The sequence below is a fragment of the Pezoporus occidentalis genome, unplaced genomic scaffold (assembly GCF_034315485.1).
Source record: "Pezoporus occidentalis ecotype Australia unplaced genomic scaffold, CSIRO_AGI_Poc_V1 ctg340, whole genome shotgun sequence".
Taxonomy (NCBI): domain Eukaryota; kingdom Metazoa; phylum Chordata; class Aves; order Psittaciformes; family Psittacidae; genus Pezoporus; species Pezoporus occidentalis.
The window spans coordinates 307,028-320,414 of NW_026915377.1; the positions used below are offsets into that span (position 1 = coordinate 307,028).

At 57.8% G+C, this 13,387-nt stretch overlaps 1 protein-coding gene across 1 annotated transcript; it reads left to right on the forward strand.

The window, feature by feature from the left end:
- The first annotated feature begins 244 nt into the window (after nt 1-244).
- On the forward strand, nt 245-11,680 carry LOC134169294 (nuclear envelope pore membrane protein POM 121C-like). Its single transcript, XM_062629723.1, is given in 14 exon segments — nt 245-390; nt 392-517; nt 593-772; nt 1,029-1,187; nt 2,971-3,051; nt 3,352-3,508; nt 4,098-4,186; nt 5,014-5,084; nt 5,811-5,935; nt 6,325-6,427; nt 6,691-6,852; nt 7,182-8,774; nt 9,470-9,598; nt 9,816-11,680. Coding segments are annotated over 14 exon segments (3,189 nt in total). The 5' UTR covers nt 245-271; the 3' UTR covers nt 9,911-11,680.
- Nucleotides 11,681-13,387: the final 1,707 nt, after the last annotated feature.

Consider the following 13,387-nt stretch of genomic DNA (forward strand, 5'->3'; position numbering starts at 1 on the left):
TGGCAGTGTTCAAGGCCAGGTTGGACACAGGTGCTTGGAGCAAGGTGCTCCAGTGGAAGGTGTCCCTGCCCGTGGCAGGGGTTGGAACTGGATGAGCTTTCAGGTCCCTTTTGCTCCTGGCAGGGGATGGCGGTGCCCGGCAGCGCGGAGCCGCGCGCGGGCAGCAGCATGGCGGCACAAGGCCGCTGGCAGAGCGCGGCCTGACCGTGGCCTTGGCCACCGCGCGCCTGGTGCTCCGGGCCGGCGGCCCTTACCGCGGCGCTCCTTGGGGATGGCGGTGCCGGGCCCGCGCGCGGGCCGCTGGCTGCCGGCGCTGGCAGTGGCGCTGACCGTGGCCTTGGCCTGCCTGGTGCTGCAGGGATCGCTGCTGGGCGCGGCGCTGGGCGCGGCACGCCCCGCGCTTGCCCGCCCAGCACCCTCCCGCACGGCGCCCGTACGGCAAATCTGCCGCTAACGGCTGCCCGGCCGCGGGCACCGTCCGTGCTGAGAGCACCGTGTCCCGCCGCTACTACCTCGAGTGAGCGCTGGGGGGGGAGGACGGGGCCGGATCCTCCCGCCGCTAACAGAGGCGCTGACCGTTGTGTCCCCGCAGGGCCCCGCAGCCGACCGTGCGTCGCCGGTACCCGCTGCCACCGGACCGGAGCCCTGGGACCGTTTTCCTGCCGGTACGCTGGGACAGTCAGATGCCCAGGGGCTCGCCATGGGCCCGACGCCCAGCCCCGCTCCGCAGCCCTGTGACTGTTAAGGTTGCCGGCCTGTCTCACTCTCCTGCGTGAGTACGGGGAGGGCAGCGCCGGGAGAACTTCACCTTGATGGGACCGAACAGGGGGGATCTGGACTTGGGCCCCTTGGTCCTGCAGCAGCTCCCCGGGGGGCGGCAGCCCGTGGTGTGAGACCCCAACCCCCCGGGGAGGCTGCAAGAGGATCCCGGCCCCCTTTATGGGGTAAAAACCAGGCCCTGGTGGGGGATCTCGCTTTGTGGATCGCAGCTCGCCTAATGCCCTGCACTGCCTTGCTTTGACCCACAGCTTGACACAACAAATCTTAGCTAGGAACTTCCAGGACAAAAGCAGCCCAGACCCCTGCGCCAAAGAGACGGTGCTCAGTGCCATCAAGGAGTGCAGGAAGAGGCCCTTGCAGCAGGAGGACAACCAGGCTTTGGGAAGTGATCATGAGAACAAGAGGAGGTAATGAGCCAGCAGTCCAGGTCGCTGCCAGTGAGTTGGGAAGGTCTAAATGGGGCGAGTGCTTCAGTGGTGGCAAACGGGATGTGACCGGGAGTGGGTGGCAAAATGCTGCTGAAAGTGAACTGGGGAGGGAAGCACAGCCATCCCATCACCTGGGCCTCTGGGCTGTGTTGGGAAGTTCTCCTGGACTTTGTTTTGCCCTTGAGATTAACGGAATGTGGTTTAGGGTTTTGTCTGGGCAAGCTTGTGGGTCAGGTGTGTTTCCCTTCATTGCTGAGGGTGGAAAAGGCTGGGATGTGTTTTGGGTAAGCTTGGCTGTACTTGAGCTGGTGGGGGAAGTGGCTTCTGTCATCACAAGGATTCACAGACTGGGGAAATGTGGTGGGAAATGCTGGGATGCCCTGCAGGCTCGTCATCTCTATCCTTCAGTTAGACCCAGGCTTCCAGGAGTGACGGGATCCCCGAGTCTTACCTCCCCAGGTGGAAGCAGTGCCCTTTAAGCAAGCCATGCACTTCCTCTGTGCTGTAGCTAGCAAAAGGAGGTACAAACACAAAAGTGAAAGACTATCTTCTGCTTTTGTTAGTCCAGGTCAGTGGCTTTCAGCTCTGAACTCAAAGTAATAAGGGCTCAGTGTCTTTCCCAGTGCTCTGGGAAGAACGAGGTGTAAATCCTGGGTGCCAAGGTGTATGGAGCCTTTCTCTCTGCCCAGGCATGTTGCTGCCTCACCATTCTCCCCTCCTGGTTTTAATCCTTGTGGATATGAATGCTGTTTACCTTGTGCTCCTTGTATGCTGCAGCTGCCTGCCTGGGCTGGAGAAGAGGAACTGCAGGAGAAACTGCAGAAGAGTGGCTTGGGCAGTACCTGGTGCATTGTGCTGCATGCTGCACTGGGGCTGCTGCTAGAGGTGGCCCAGAGAGCGCAGTGGGACGAGTGGTGGTTCACGGGGCTCCTGCAAGGCAGGGCCTGCCCTTCTGTCTGCCACTGCCGAGCTTCCCTCTGCCCTTGAACCCTTGGCTTGGTGAATCTGCAGCCTGCAGGAGCCGAGCAGGACAGCAACAGGATGGGTGCACAGACAGCATAAGCTTGTTTTTTTTTTTATTTGATTTCTTTCAATGTGCCAGTGCACAGCTCTGCCACAAAATCCAGTTTGAAGGCATTAATGTCTGGCAAGCATGCCAAATGATTTTAGGCAGCAAATCCTGCAACCTTTGAGGGCAGAAAGAAGACAAGGTCACCTGGTGAGCTCAGGATCGCCCATGCGCTGGACCAGCATGCTCAGAGCTCCAGGGAAGCACATGGGCTAAGTGACAAGGCGGATCATGCACCTCCAGCCCAGCTTCACAGGACGTTTGCTGTAGGACTTTCAGACTTCAGCTCTTGACTGAGTCATGGTAGGAAGGGGATCCATTTCTTACTCCCAACATTCTGGGGCACTGTTTAGGAAGAAGTCAGAGATATGAGTTTCAGAGGTCAGGTCTCTTCCAGAAACAGGCTGCTGAGTCTCTCTGAAATATTTTGGTTTCAAATAATGGATTTGACCAGCTGGTGCAGGTGCTGGTGCTTAGAAGGAGGCAGTTTGGGTGGGAGGCAGTGAGGACAGGACCAGGTGGAGAAAGAACCTGCAGAAGGATGCAGATGAGGGAAAACTCTGTCCTGGGTATTGGGTGGCAGGAAAAAAGCAAGTTTTGTGCTTTCCGGTGCTAAGCCTGCCTGGAAAAGGGTCCTCGCCCTGGGCTGGGAGCCCTCCATGTTACCACTGACTTATGCCCTCTCTCCTGCAGGCGCTGTGGCAGCAGTGAAAGTGGGCAGTTGGCTATAAAGACACCAGAAGCAAACGGTGCCCCTGCCTCTCTTGTACCAAAGTAAGTACTTCAGGGCAAAAGCAACTCTGTGAACTGGGAGTGGGGAGTCCAAAATCCTGTAGGTTCTGGGAAGGGTGCTTGCCTTTGTCTTGGGGAGCCCAGCTTTGGGGAGATCATGAGAGCCTGTGGCCGTGCCTTTGGTCTGTCACCCTGAGCACAGGTGGTGGCTCTAAAGGCTGTGCTGCTGCTGAGGCTTGTTTCTAAGTCCTGCAATGTAAGGAGGAGTGGGGTTGCTTTCCTCCACTCACCCTACATTGAAAGGACCTGTGGGGAACTCATGAAATCTTTAACCTCCTCTAGGCCTGAGGCTATGAAGAGGGACCTTGACTCGCACCACCCAGAGGAGTGCTCAAAATTGAACATCTCTTCTCCCAGCAAAACATACACGGCAGGCATCCCAGGTTCTGAGCGCAATGCAATCGCCAGCTCTTACAGCTCAAGCCGGGGACTCCCACAGGTAGGAAATGTCCTGCCTAAGGCAGCCCTGGAGCCCAGCGTGCAGCTCTTTTCCCCTCCGCGCTGTGCCCCGGCCAGTCTGCTGGGGGATACATCCAGAGGAAAAGGAAAGACAAAATCTCTTTGCTGTGCGGACACCTTTTCAGCTGGAGGCAGCAGCACGTGTGGGATCCCTGTGTTCCCACTTTGACGTGGGTCTCTTCAGCACCTGCTGAGCTGTAATGGCTGATTGTGCCATTACATGATGGCTTAGTCATGGCTATTGGAGCTCTGCAGCTGTGCAGGGAAAGGTTTTCTCCAGGGTGGATCAGTAGGGTTTGCTCTTGCTGGGCCAGCAGCATCTTTCCTCTCCGTCACCTCAGCCATAAAGAGCCTGGAGGCCACTTGCTCCCAGAGTGGATTCAGTTTGGGGTGCTCAGACTTTGCCCTCCATGGCCGTTCTGGAGGGGAGTTGAACAGCGTTGAAGCAAGAGAGGCTCTGGGCTTGGCAGCTAGCACCTGCTAGATGGGATTTACTCTGTGGTGAACAGGAGAATAGGAGTCTGTGCTCCCCTGAACCAAATCAGTTACTATTGGTCTCTCTGTTACAGGTGAAGAGAAGGTGTCTGAGTGTGTCTCCACAGTCCAGCACAGCATCCTCCTGCTGCGAGATGCCAGAGTGGCCTCTTAAGAAGGGAAGGTAATGTACTGCTCATCTGGCGAGCTCCTGCTTGTCGATGCCAGCTGGGAAGAAAGCAGTTACCTTTCCAGCTATCCTAGTACCTAAGTCCTGCTCTCCAATGAAGCCATGACACTCCAGGCCCTGAGACACAGCTGCTGGGTCACCCAGCTGTGGGGAAGCCCTATTGTGTCCATCAGCATTCCTGCAGCCTTGTTCCACTGTGGTCCTGGCGGCAGCGCTGACCTGCACCATCCCTGCCCTGCTCCCAGGCTGGATTAGAGCTTGAAGGGCCCAGATTGCTTCAGCAGTGACATTGCTGTGTGGTGTTGGCATGTCCTGGGTCTGGCTGGTTGCCAAAATGCTGCAAAGAGGCAGCCCCCGATTTTTGCCATCTCCTCAAAAGCAGTTCATGGGCGCTCCAGGAGGGCTGTAATGTAGTGCCCACCTGGGCATGCAGGCCCTTGTTCTCCTCTCTCCTGGCTCAGAGAAGGACCTGACCTTGTCCTCACTAAAAGCGACATAGCAGCTGCCCTGCTGACAGGATGGCTCCAAGCCAAGGCCCTGCAACTGGCAGTGGCTCCCACCCGGGATCCCTGGCTGCTGCCCTGAGGATGCCCGAGCTGGGCCCCTGGGTAGGGGAGAGGAGCAGCTCCTCTGCCTGGAGCCACTCTCAGGCTTCTGTGGTGACTCAAGGCTGTTGCTGTGAGCTCTGCTCTTTGGCAAAGACAGCAAAGAAACACAGCAGGGATGCCTGTGGGAGTCCTTGGCGTGTTGGGTCTCGTCCTGCTCCCAGGGGAGGGGGCCAATCATGGGGCTGACCCTAACTGAGTCTCCCACTTGCGCAGGGAACGGGAGATGCGGCATTCCAAGAGTTGCACTCCAGTAAAATTGGACAAGGCTGTGCAGATGGAGGAAGGTGAGTGCAGGTGGGGCCCAGCTCTGTGCCAGGGTTGGGTGGGCCACTGGTGCGGGCCAGCTGCGGGACACGAGGTAGCTCAGGTCTGCAGGTGGGATGAGCTTGAAGTGTCCCCTGGAAAGGAGGAACGTGCTGGTGCTGAGGCAGTGGCGTTTCTGCTGGCCTCAGCGACTGCCCTAAAGGGTTTTCCTGATGTTAATTGGGGGGCACTGACAGATAACGTGGGGGCTGGTCTGCAAAGGGGAACACCAGCCTCCATGCCAGTATGGTCCAGGTGTCAGCCTCAAGAGCAAGATCTGCTGCAGTACAAGTAGCACCCTGCTGAAATTCCAGGCTGAGCTCGTTCCAACACTTCCTCAGCTAAAAGAGAACGGAAATTTCGTGTGCCCATTGTGGCTAGGGTCCTGTGGCACAGTGTGAGATGTGGCCACGTCTGGCAGTTTGTGTGGTTTGTGGTTCGGGTGGGCAGCGGGCAAGGAGTGTCTGTGGAGGTGGGACGGGGCCACTGGCCCGTGGAGCCCCAGCAGGCTCTTGTGACAGCTTCCCCGTGGATCTCTTGTGGCCAGCTGCTGCCCCAGGGTATCGCAGCCTTGTCCGCGGCTTAAGGCCGTGTCCCTGGCTCTGCCCTCCAAGACGGGCATCCGGAGAGGAGTGAGAAGGGACAACCCCTCGGAAGAGGCCAAACGCCCCTGCTGGGAGCTGCTCCTGACTTGTCTCCTCCTGTAGCTGTCGAGAGGGCTGAGGAGAAGCGGCGGCAGTCCCCGAGCCCACCACCATCGCCGGGAAACGGAAGACCGCGCAGGAGGAGCATCTGCCTGCTGGTGCCCTGGGATAATGAACCACTGGTGCTGGTACGTCGCTGTCTCGCAGCCTCTTTGGCCTCGTCTGGGGACAGAATGTGCCCAGTGCAATTTGTGCAGGGCTGGGGGCAGGCTGACCTGCCGGCCTTGGGGCAGGAGGTCTCGTCCTTGGCTGAGTGGGAAGTGAGGCTCTCCCCTGCCCCGGTGCGTGGCGGCTGTGCGTGACTGCTGCCCGCTGCTGGAGCAGGTACTGGCTGGGCAAGGGTGCTGTGCCCTCAGCGCCAAGCTGGGGGCCAAAACGAATGGGGACCGGAGCTCTGCGGTGGCTGTGGCAGAACCACGGCTTCCCGGCTCTGGAGCCAGCCTGCTTCCACACCTCCTTCAGCGCGGCTCTGCCGGCTTCCCTGAGAAGGAACTAAGCTACTGCTCTCTCTTGGCAGCCCCCTGCGCCTGACCCGGGCTACCCCATCACGGAGGAGATCATAGAGGAGGAGAGGAAGGCAGCGCAGCAGCGGTTGCACCGACTCTTGCGACCTAAACCAGGTAAGGGCAGAGTGGGAATGTGAAGGGCACGGCAAGGAGAAGAGAGCCGTGGCACAGGCTGGCAGGGCAGTGGGGTGTCTGTGCAGCGCAAGCTGAGGAAGCTCCTGGGCCGGTGCTCCCTGGTCCTCGTGTCTGGTGCAGTCCCCAGGGTGATGGGCAAGGGTCCCGAGGGCCAGAGCTGTGAGCTGTTCATGCTGGGAGGCTCTGCTAAGGGGTAGTCCCATACAGCAAGTTGTGGGTCTTGATTTTGTGCTCCCTCCCAGCAGATGAGGTCCCCAGCACCACTGCAGAGGGTATGCTCATGTCTGGGCCACTGGCTTGCACCGTGACCTCACCATGGCCTGCTCCTTCCCCAGCTAGCACCAGCTCACTCCCAGACAGCGTGAATCAGATGCAGAGCAGTGCGGCTGCTCCCATGCTCGCGGGTAAGGAGGAGGAGGAGGGTCAGCAGAGCGGGCCTTTGGCAGAGCAAGAGAGGTGTAGTGGGAGCTGTGCGCTGCCTCTGTGGGAGGTGGTTGGCAAAACTCCCTGTTCAAATGCTCTGTTGGCAGCAGAGCTGGCAGGTGGGTCTTGAGGGGGCATGTTTGGGGACACCAAGCTCGCGGTCCTGTTGGGAGCTGCAGTACAAGGGTAGGTCTGTGGCATGGGTGGATTTTCTCCAGAGCCTTTGCGGCATAGGTGTGGGTGCTTGGCAGAAGAGCCATCTCTCTGTAGATGACCCCTGTCCCTAAATAAGTTCTCTCCTTGTTTGCAGACTCCACTGGAGCTGCAGTAGTGTCCCAGCCACTTTCATCAGCTGCCCAGCTGCCTGCTCCAGCTCTGTCGCTGGAATTGAGTTCTCTGCCTGCCACCTCTGCTGACACCAAGCCTGTGCCTGTGCTGAGCACATCTGCCCTGACTGTTCCTGTTGCCCCCAGCAGCACAGCACCTCCTGCATTCACAGAGCTGGGCCAGACTCCCAGCAAGCCTCCCTCCTTCCCAAAGCCAAGCATCCTTTTTGGGACGCCAGACACCACTCCCTCCAACCAGCTGGCAATGAATGCAGGCACTGCTGTGCCTACCACAACCGCTGTCTTCAAACCCATCTTTGGTGAGAGCTCAGCCCCCTGTGCCGCTGTTGTCTCCACCACCGTCACCATGCCTGTGAGCTCAGGCCCTTCCTCAACACCCTCTACCACCACCATGTTCAAGCCCATCTTTGGCAGTGTCATCACAGCTTCATCTTCAGTAAACACCTCTCCTTTTGCCTTCCAACCGTCACTGCAGCCGGCCTCGGGTGCAGGTGTGCCTGCGGCCTCCACAACGACCCTGGCAGGATTCACAGGTCTCCCTAACGTCATCTTCACCACGGCAGCTATGACAGCCACCACAGAGAGTTCCTTCACAGATGCCACCATCAAACCCGTCTTCAGCTTTGGCGTTAATGCACCCACCTCCACTGGCCCCACCACCAGCCTGACCATCGCCACTGCCACAGCCACCAGCATGTCACAGCCCTTCCTGTTTGGGGGTCCGGCCACCTCAGCTCCCAGCACAGAAATCAGCTTCGCCACCCCAGGGTCCACGCTCCAGTTTGGAAAGCCGACTCCAGCCACAGTCACTGCCACCACCACTATCCCAGGAGGCCCTGCCTTTGGCCAAGTGCCTTCAAACTTGATGGCTCCTGCCACTACTGCGGGCTTTAGCATATTTGGTGGGACCACACTGACCTCTTCTACCCCAGCCACCACAAGCCAGGTGACACTGACATTTGGCTCCCCTGCTTCAGCTTTTGGCAGTTGCGCTGGCGCAGCTGCGAGCCAGCCGCCCTCCAGCCAGCCTGCTGCTGGCCCCAGCAGCTTTGCCCCCACATTCAGCTTTGGAGCCCCTGCAGCCCAGTTGGCTGCTCAGCCGACATTCGGCAGCAGTGCTCAGCCAGCCTTCGGCACAGCCAGCAGCCAGGGCTCCTTCGGCACCAGCAGCACCCAGGCAGCATTTGGGACCACCACATCGGTCTTCTCCTTTGGGACAGCCACCTCCACCACCGCCAGCTTTGGTTCCACCACCCAGACCACGAGCAGCAGCAGCACTGGTGCCACCATCTTTGGCACCACCCCTTCTGCTTTCAGCTTTGGAGTGACCACCCAGACAGGACCCTCCACCAGTGCCTTTGGGGTCGGCACGCCAGCCCTGAGCAGCGGCTCCCCTGCTGTAGCTTTCAGCTTTGGGGCTGGGCAGAGCGGGGCAGCCCTGGCAGCAACACCATTCGGCTCCTCCCTGGCGCAGAGCACGCTGGGTGCACAGAGTCAGAGCACACCCTTCGCCTTCACCATGCCCAGCACACCCAACAGCAAGCCTGTGTTTGGAGGTGAGTCGAGGTGGACGGGGCTTCTGCACGGGTGAAGGGCAGGGTTAGATTTAGGCAGCAGCTCTCCTGCCAGACCTGGCTGAGCTGCCCGGGCTCAGCAGCCCTGAGGGCTGGTGCTGGGGCTGTGCAGAGCCTTGCCATGTGAAGGGAAGGTGCTTCCCTCACTCGTTGCCCCAGCCCCAGGGGGTGGAGGGGAATCCGAAATGTCACTCCTTGCCCCCTCTGGATGCACTGGATGCCTCGGTCCCTGTGGGTGCTAAGCCAAGGCAGGTGCTGTGCAGGAGCCAAGGTCTTGCCAGTGCATAAAAGCTACTTGGAACATCTTGGCAGGTACAAATGCTGCCAGACAGGAGTTGCAGTCGATTCCTGCTCACTCTCTGAGGCTTTCCCTACCACTTTGCATGCACCCTGGGCCAGCTCAGCTCCCAGAGAGCTGAAACCCCCATGCTGAGTAATTCCTTGGTCTAGAAAGACAGAGGCCTTTGTTCCTGCCTGGTCTGCAAATCCTCCTGTGCTGCCCTGCTGGCAGGAGAGCTCAGGGATTACCACAAGAGCGCCACTTCTTGCATCTTGGGGACTGCGGTGCTCCAGCCCCTGGGGGCAGAGCTGTGCCTCCTGCGGGTGCTGCCAGCTTCCTAAAGCCAGGCTCTTCCTCCTTTGCTGACCCCAGCTGATGGTGGCATCTTGCTTTCCAGGAACTCCTGCACCTACTTTTGGGCAAAGCACACCTGTCCCAGGAGCAGTGGGGAGTGGAAGCAGCAGCCTTTCCTTCAGGACTCCCAGCACTCCTGCCTCAGGCTTTGGAGGAGTTGGCACTTCCTTTGGTAGGGAGGGAGTTAGTGCTTCAGGCTTTAGGAGCTGATGGGTCGTGTTGTCCCCTTGGGCTGGGGGATGGTGGAAGGGCCAAGCTGTGCTATAGGAGCCAGCTTGGGTGGTGGCTGCTGGGCTCTGGGGATGCAAAACCTTCCATTGCCACTGGGATAGGGATTGTGCCAGCTTGGAAGGTGGCTGCAGAGACCTGAGCAACCTTTGTGCTTTCAGGTTCGTCCGCCCCCGCCTTTTCCATCGGGGCAGGATCCAAGGCCGGTGCTCGCCAGCGGCTACAGGCACGGAGACAGCATACCCGCAAAAAATAATGGCCAGTGCTGCTGGTCCCCCACCCGTGGGGGCTCCAGTCCAGAGCAGCACCAAGGTGGGAACGGAGTGATGGGGCCAGGCTCCATCTCTGCTGCCAGCAAGAAACCGTGCTGGGTGGCAGCGCCTGAGGTGGTGAGCCAAAAACTTGTTACTTGAACAGTTCCACAGCCAAGGCTGGGTGAACCTCTGTACATATCTGCAATGTTTCCTTCCTGGCTTTGCCATGTTTCATTAGGTGTAACCTTTTCCCCATGTGCTTCTCCTCACTGAGCACCCCCAGCCAGCCCCCACCATGTGGCATGGCAGGCAGCAGAGCCCCATGGCTGCAGAGGGGCTGCTTTCTGGGCTCCTGAGGGATGCTGTCTTCACCAGGTCTGAAATCTTTCCCCCCCCCGCGGGGGCCTGGTGAACACACTCCTTCCGCAGGGCTCTGCTTTGTTGCCCTCCCCGCAGCAGTGGAGCTGGGGTTAGTGCCATCCTGGCCTGGGCCCCCAGGTGCCGTGGGTGACCAGCCCAGTCTCCACAGTGGGGTGACGGCCCCTTGCAGCTGAGGATGCACCACACCCTGGTACCTCAGCCAGGGATGGGGATCTTTTCCCCCTCAGCCCTCACTGCTCCCACTGCCCCACTCGTGTAAAGCCCTTTTCTTGTTTAGCTTATTTGTGCTCCTGTCCCCATGCGCTCATTGAATCAAGTTTGGAGGAAGAACTGATCCGTGTGCGTGGCGGCATGTTGGTTATGCCGGATTTGCTGTAGGGAGTTTTATTCTTTCAGGGAGCACCCGTCCCTTTTTGGAGGACATGTCCTGGCTAATTGGGTGTTGACAGCAGCAGCATCACTGTGTGGCTGTTCGCGCAGGGGCTTGTCCCCATGCTGTGGTGACTGAAAGCAGCCAGGGCTGGGTGCTCCAGCCCTGGCACTCTCTCCCCTCTCCGTGTTTGGGTGCTCTGGAGCCAGCTGGGGAGTCCAGAGTGGATGGGGATCCTCCCCAGATCCAAATTGTTTTCCGTCTGTGGCTCATCCCCACCCCTTTGGGGTTTACCAGCTCTCAGGAGCTGCGGTGCTGTCTCCCCTGGGGCCATTCAGTGGGAGAGGGGCAGAGGCTGCCAGAGCCAGGGGTCACCCGAGAGCTGCACCCCCTGCCTGTGGTGTCCCCACCACCTCCAGGAGGGCTTTGCTGCCAGGTCTTTATTCTCCGAGACGTGTGAGTGTGTGTGTCAGGTGGAGTCTAAATTACAGAAAAAATACAAATATTTAAATGTTTTTTAATGAAATAAAACTTTATTTTTATATTTAAGCTCAATTGCCTTTGAGTTCCTTCAAGCTTGGTTCAGTGAGGGCGCAGACCCCGGAGCACTGTTGGTAGTGTTCAGATGTGCTGGCCCCTGCCCAGCACGGCCCAAGGGACTTGGCTGTGCCGGGGAAAGGCAGCTTCATACCGTGGACTCTGCTGCACTCCCCAGCCTGTTACAGCATCTCCTTCCTTCTAAACTGGTATGTACATGGATGTGACTAAAGAGGTTTTGTTTATTTTTGTTCTTCTCCAAGGATGAAGAGCATTCTGATGGTGAGGGGCTTTCTGGGCCACCAGGACCAAAGTGTCGGTTCTGACATTTCTGTTGAGGATTTTTTACTGTTCTATTATTCTAGAAATGTTCTGCTATTGTACTACTATTGTTTTGCTTTGCTCTTGTTTTACTGTGAATGTGCAATTTTTTTTCCCCATGCTTTTTATGTCCCCCATTTAAAATAAACAGACAATGTTCACACCTGCTTGCCCAAGTTTGATTCCTGGGCCAGAGCACATGGTGCTACTTCACTGCACATTCTGCTTGTGGGTACTTGCTCCCACTGTTCAACTACACCTGTGGGGTTCAACAATACTTGTTCATACTATTATTCCTATTTATTTTTATTTCACTTGTTTTCCTCCTCAAGCAGAGTCCTGTGGGACCCTTTGCACTGCAGGACCCATCAGTGTCCTCCCTTAGCTCCCTGAGCAGGTCCTTTGCCCCAGCAGACCTCCTGTCCCACCAAGGGAGTGAGCAGGTCCCAGCATCCCCAGCTCTACCTCAGCAGGCAGGACCCCTTCTCCCTTCGGGACTAGGTCCTTAGGCAGAGGCTTCCTCTTGGAAGCTCACTGCTGCAGCAGTCTGTGGGCTGTTGGCTGTGCAAGGTTGGGTGAAATGTCTTTAGTAACGCTTTGGAAGGCGCTGCCGTTGTCGAGGCCGAGTTTTGCTGAGGGACAGTGAAACGGAGATTCATGAACCACTTTATCCCATTTAAAATGCTTTCTCTTGCCCCCAAGGTAATCTACGGGTTTAAATTTTGCCTCGGAAAGGTTAGGGGCGTAATTCCTGTATTAGGCACGTGGACATGGCCTCCGTGTGGAGATCTCTACATGCATGGCCAGACTGGGGAGATTCCTTGGCTGTACAAACCCTTCCCTGCTTGTCTTTCAAGCGACCACTTCTTCATGCAGGCTTGATGAAGCACTAGAGATAATCGTGTCGGAATTTAGCTTCTCACTGGCTATTAGCACTAACATGCCATTTATAAATCTGCAAAGGAGATGCTGAGTAAGAGCCTCAGAGGGTATTTCTTAACCCCCTTAGCACAACAGGATGGCTGTAGGTAAAAGACCCCGCATTACAGAAGCTTGATCTCAGCTGAAGTACAAGCTTAGTGCTGGGAAGGCCATTTCCTCCAAAGTCTTTTTCTGCAGCTCTCTGGTAGTGGGATCTTGATGGTATTGACCAACAAACAAGTGTACGTGCTTGCATTTCGTGTCCCGTTTGTAGGTGAGCAAGAGCATACGGTGAGCATCCAAATAAATAATCAGTATTGAGAGCTGGTTGGTTCTTGCCCGTGTCAACAGGAGCGTAACTCCCTGCGCGGCTGTTTCCTGACCAATGAGCTGACCTTTCCAAAGGGACATGTCCAGGCAGCAAGAGGCTGCTCTTGCTCCGTTGCTGTGGTTACGGCGCGGCAACAGTTCCCAGGGCGTAGGGAGCTCAGCTCCATGTTGTGGTTACAGCCCTGCGACAATTATGAGGACGTAGGTTGCTCAGCTCCGTTGGCTTGGCCACAGCTCTGTGAGCCTTGCAGCGGGCAGTAGAACTGCAGTGGCTGCTGCGTACACAGCGGGGCTGGAGAGCCGAGGCAGGAGCAGCGGCATCATGCTGGGCCAGAAGACGAACCTCAGCAGGCGCATCCGTGAGATGCGTGCCAGCATAGCCTTGCAAGGTGCTGCCCCATTGGCTTTGCGTTATGGGCTGGGCCAAGTAGGGGGCTTTTGGTCCCCGCATCATCCTGCATGGTACCAACAGCTCCTCAATGTCCTGCAGGGCAAGCAAGGAAATTGTACAGCAAGCCACAGGAAGAGAAGTTCACGCAGAACCTGGAGCGGCTGCCCCAGCTGCGAGAGGCTGTGCAGGAGGATATCTATGTCCTGGGCCTTGCCCGCAAGGTACCGG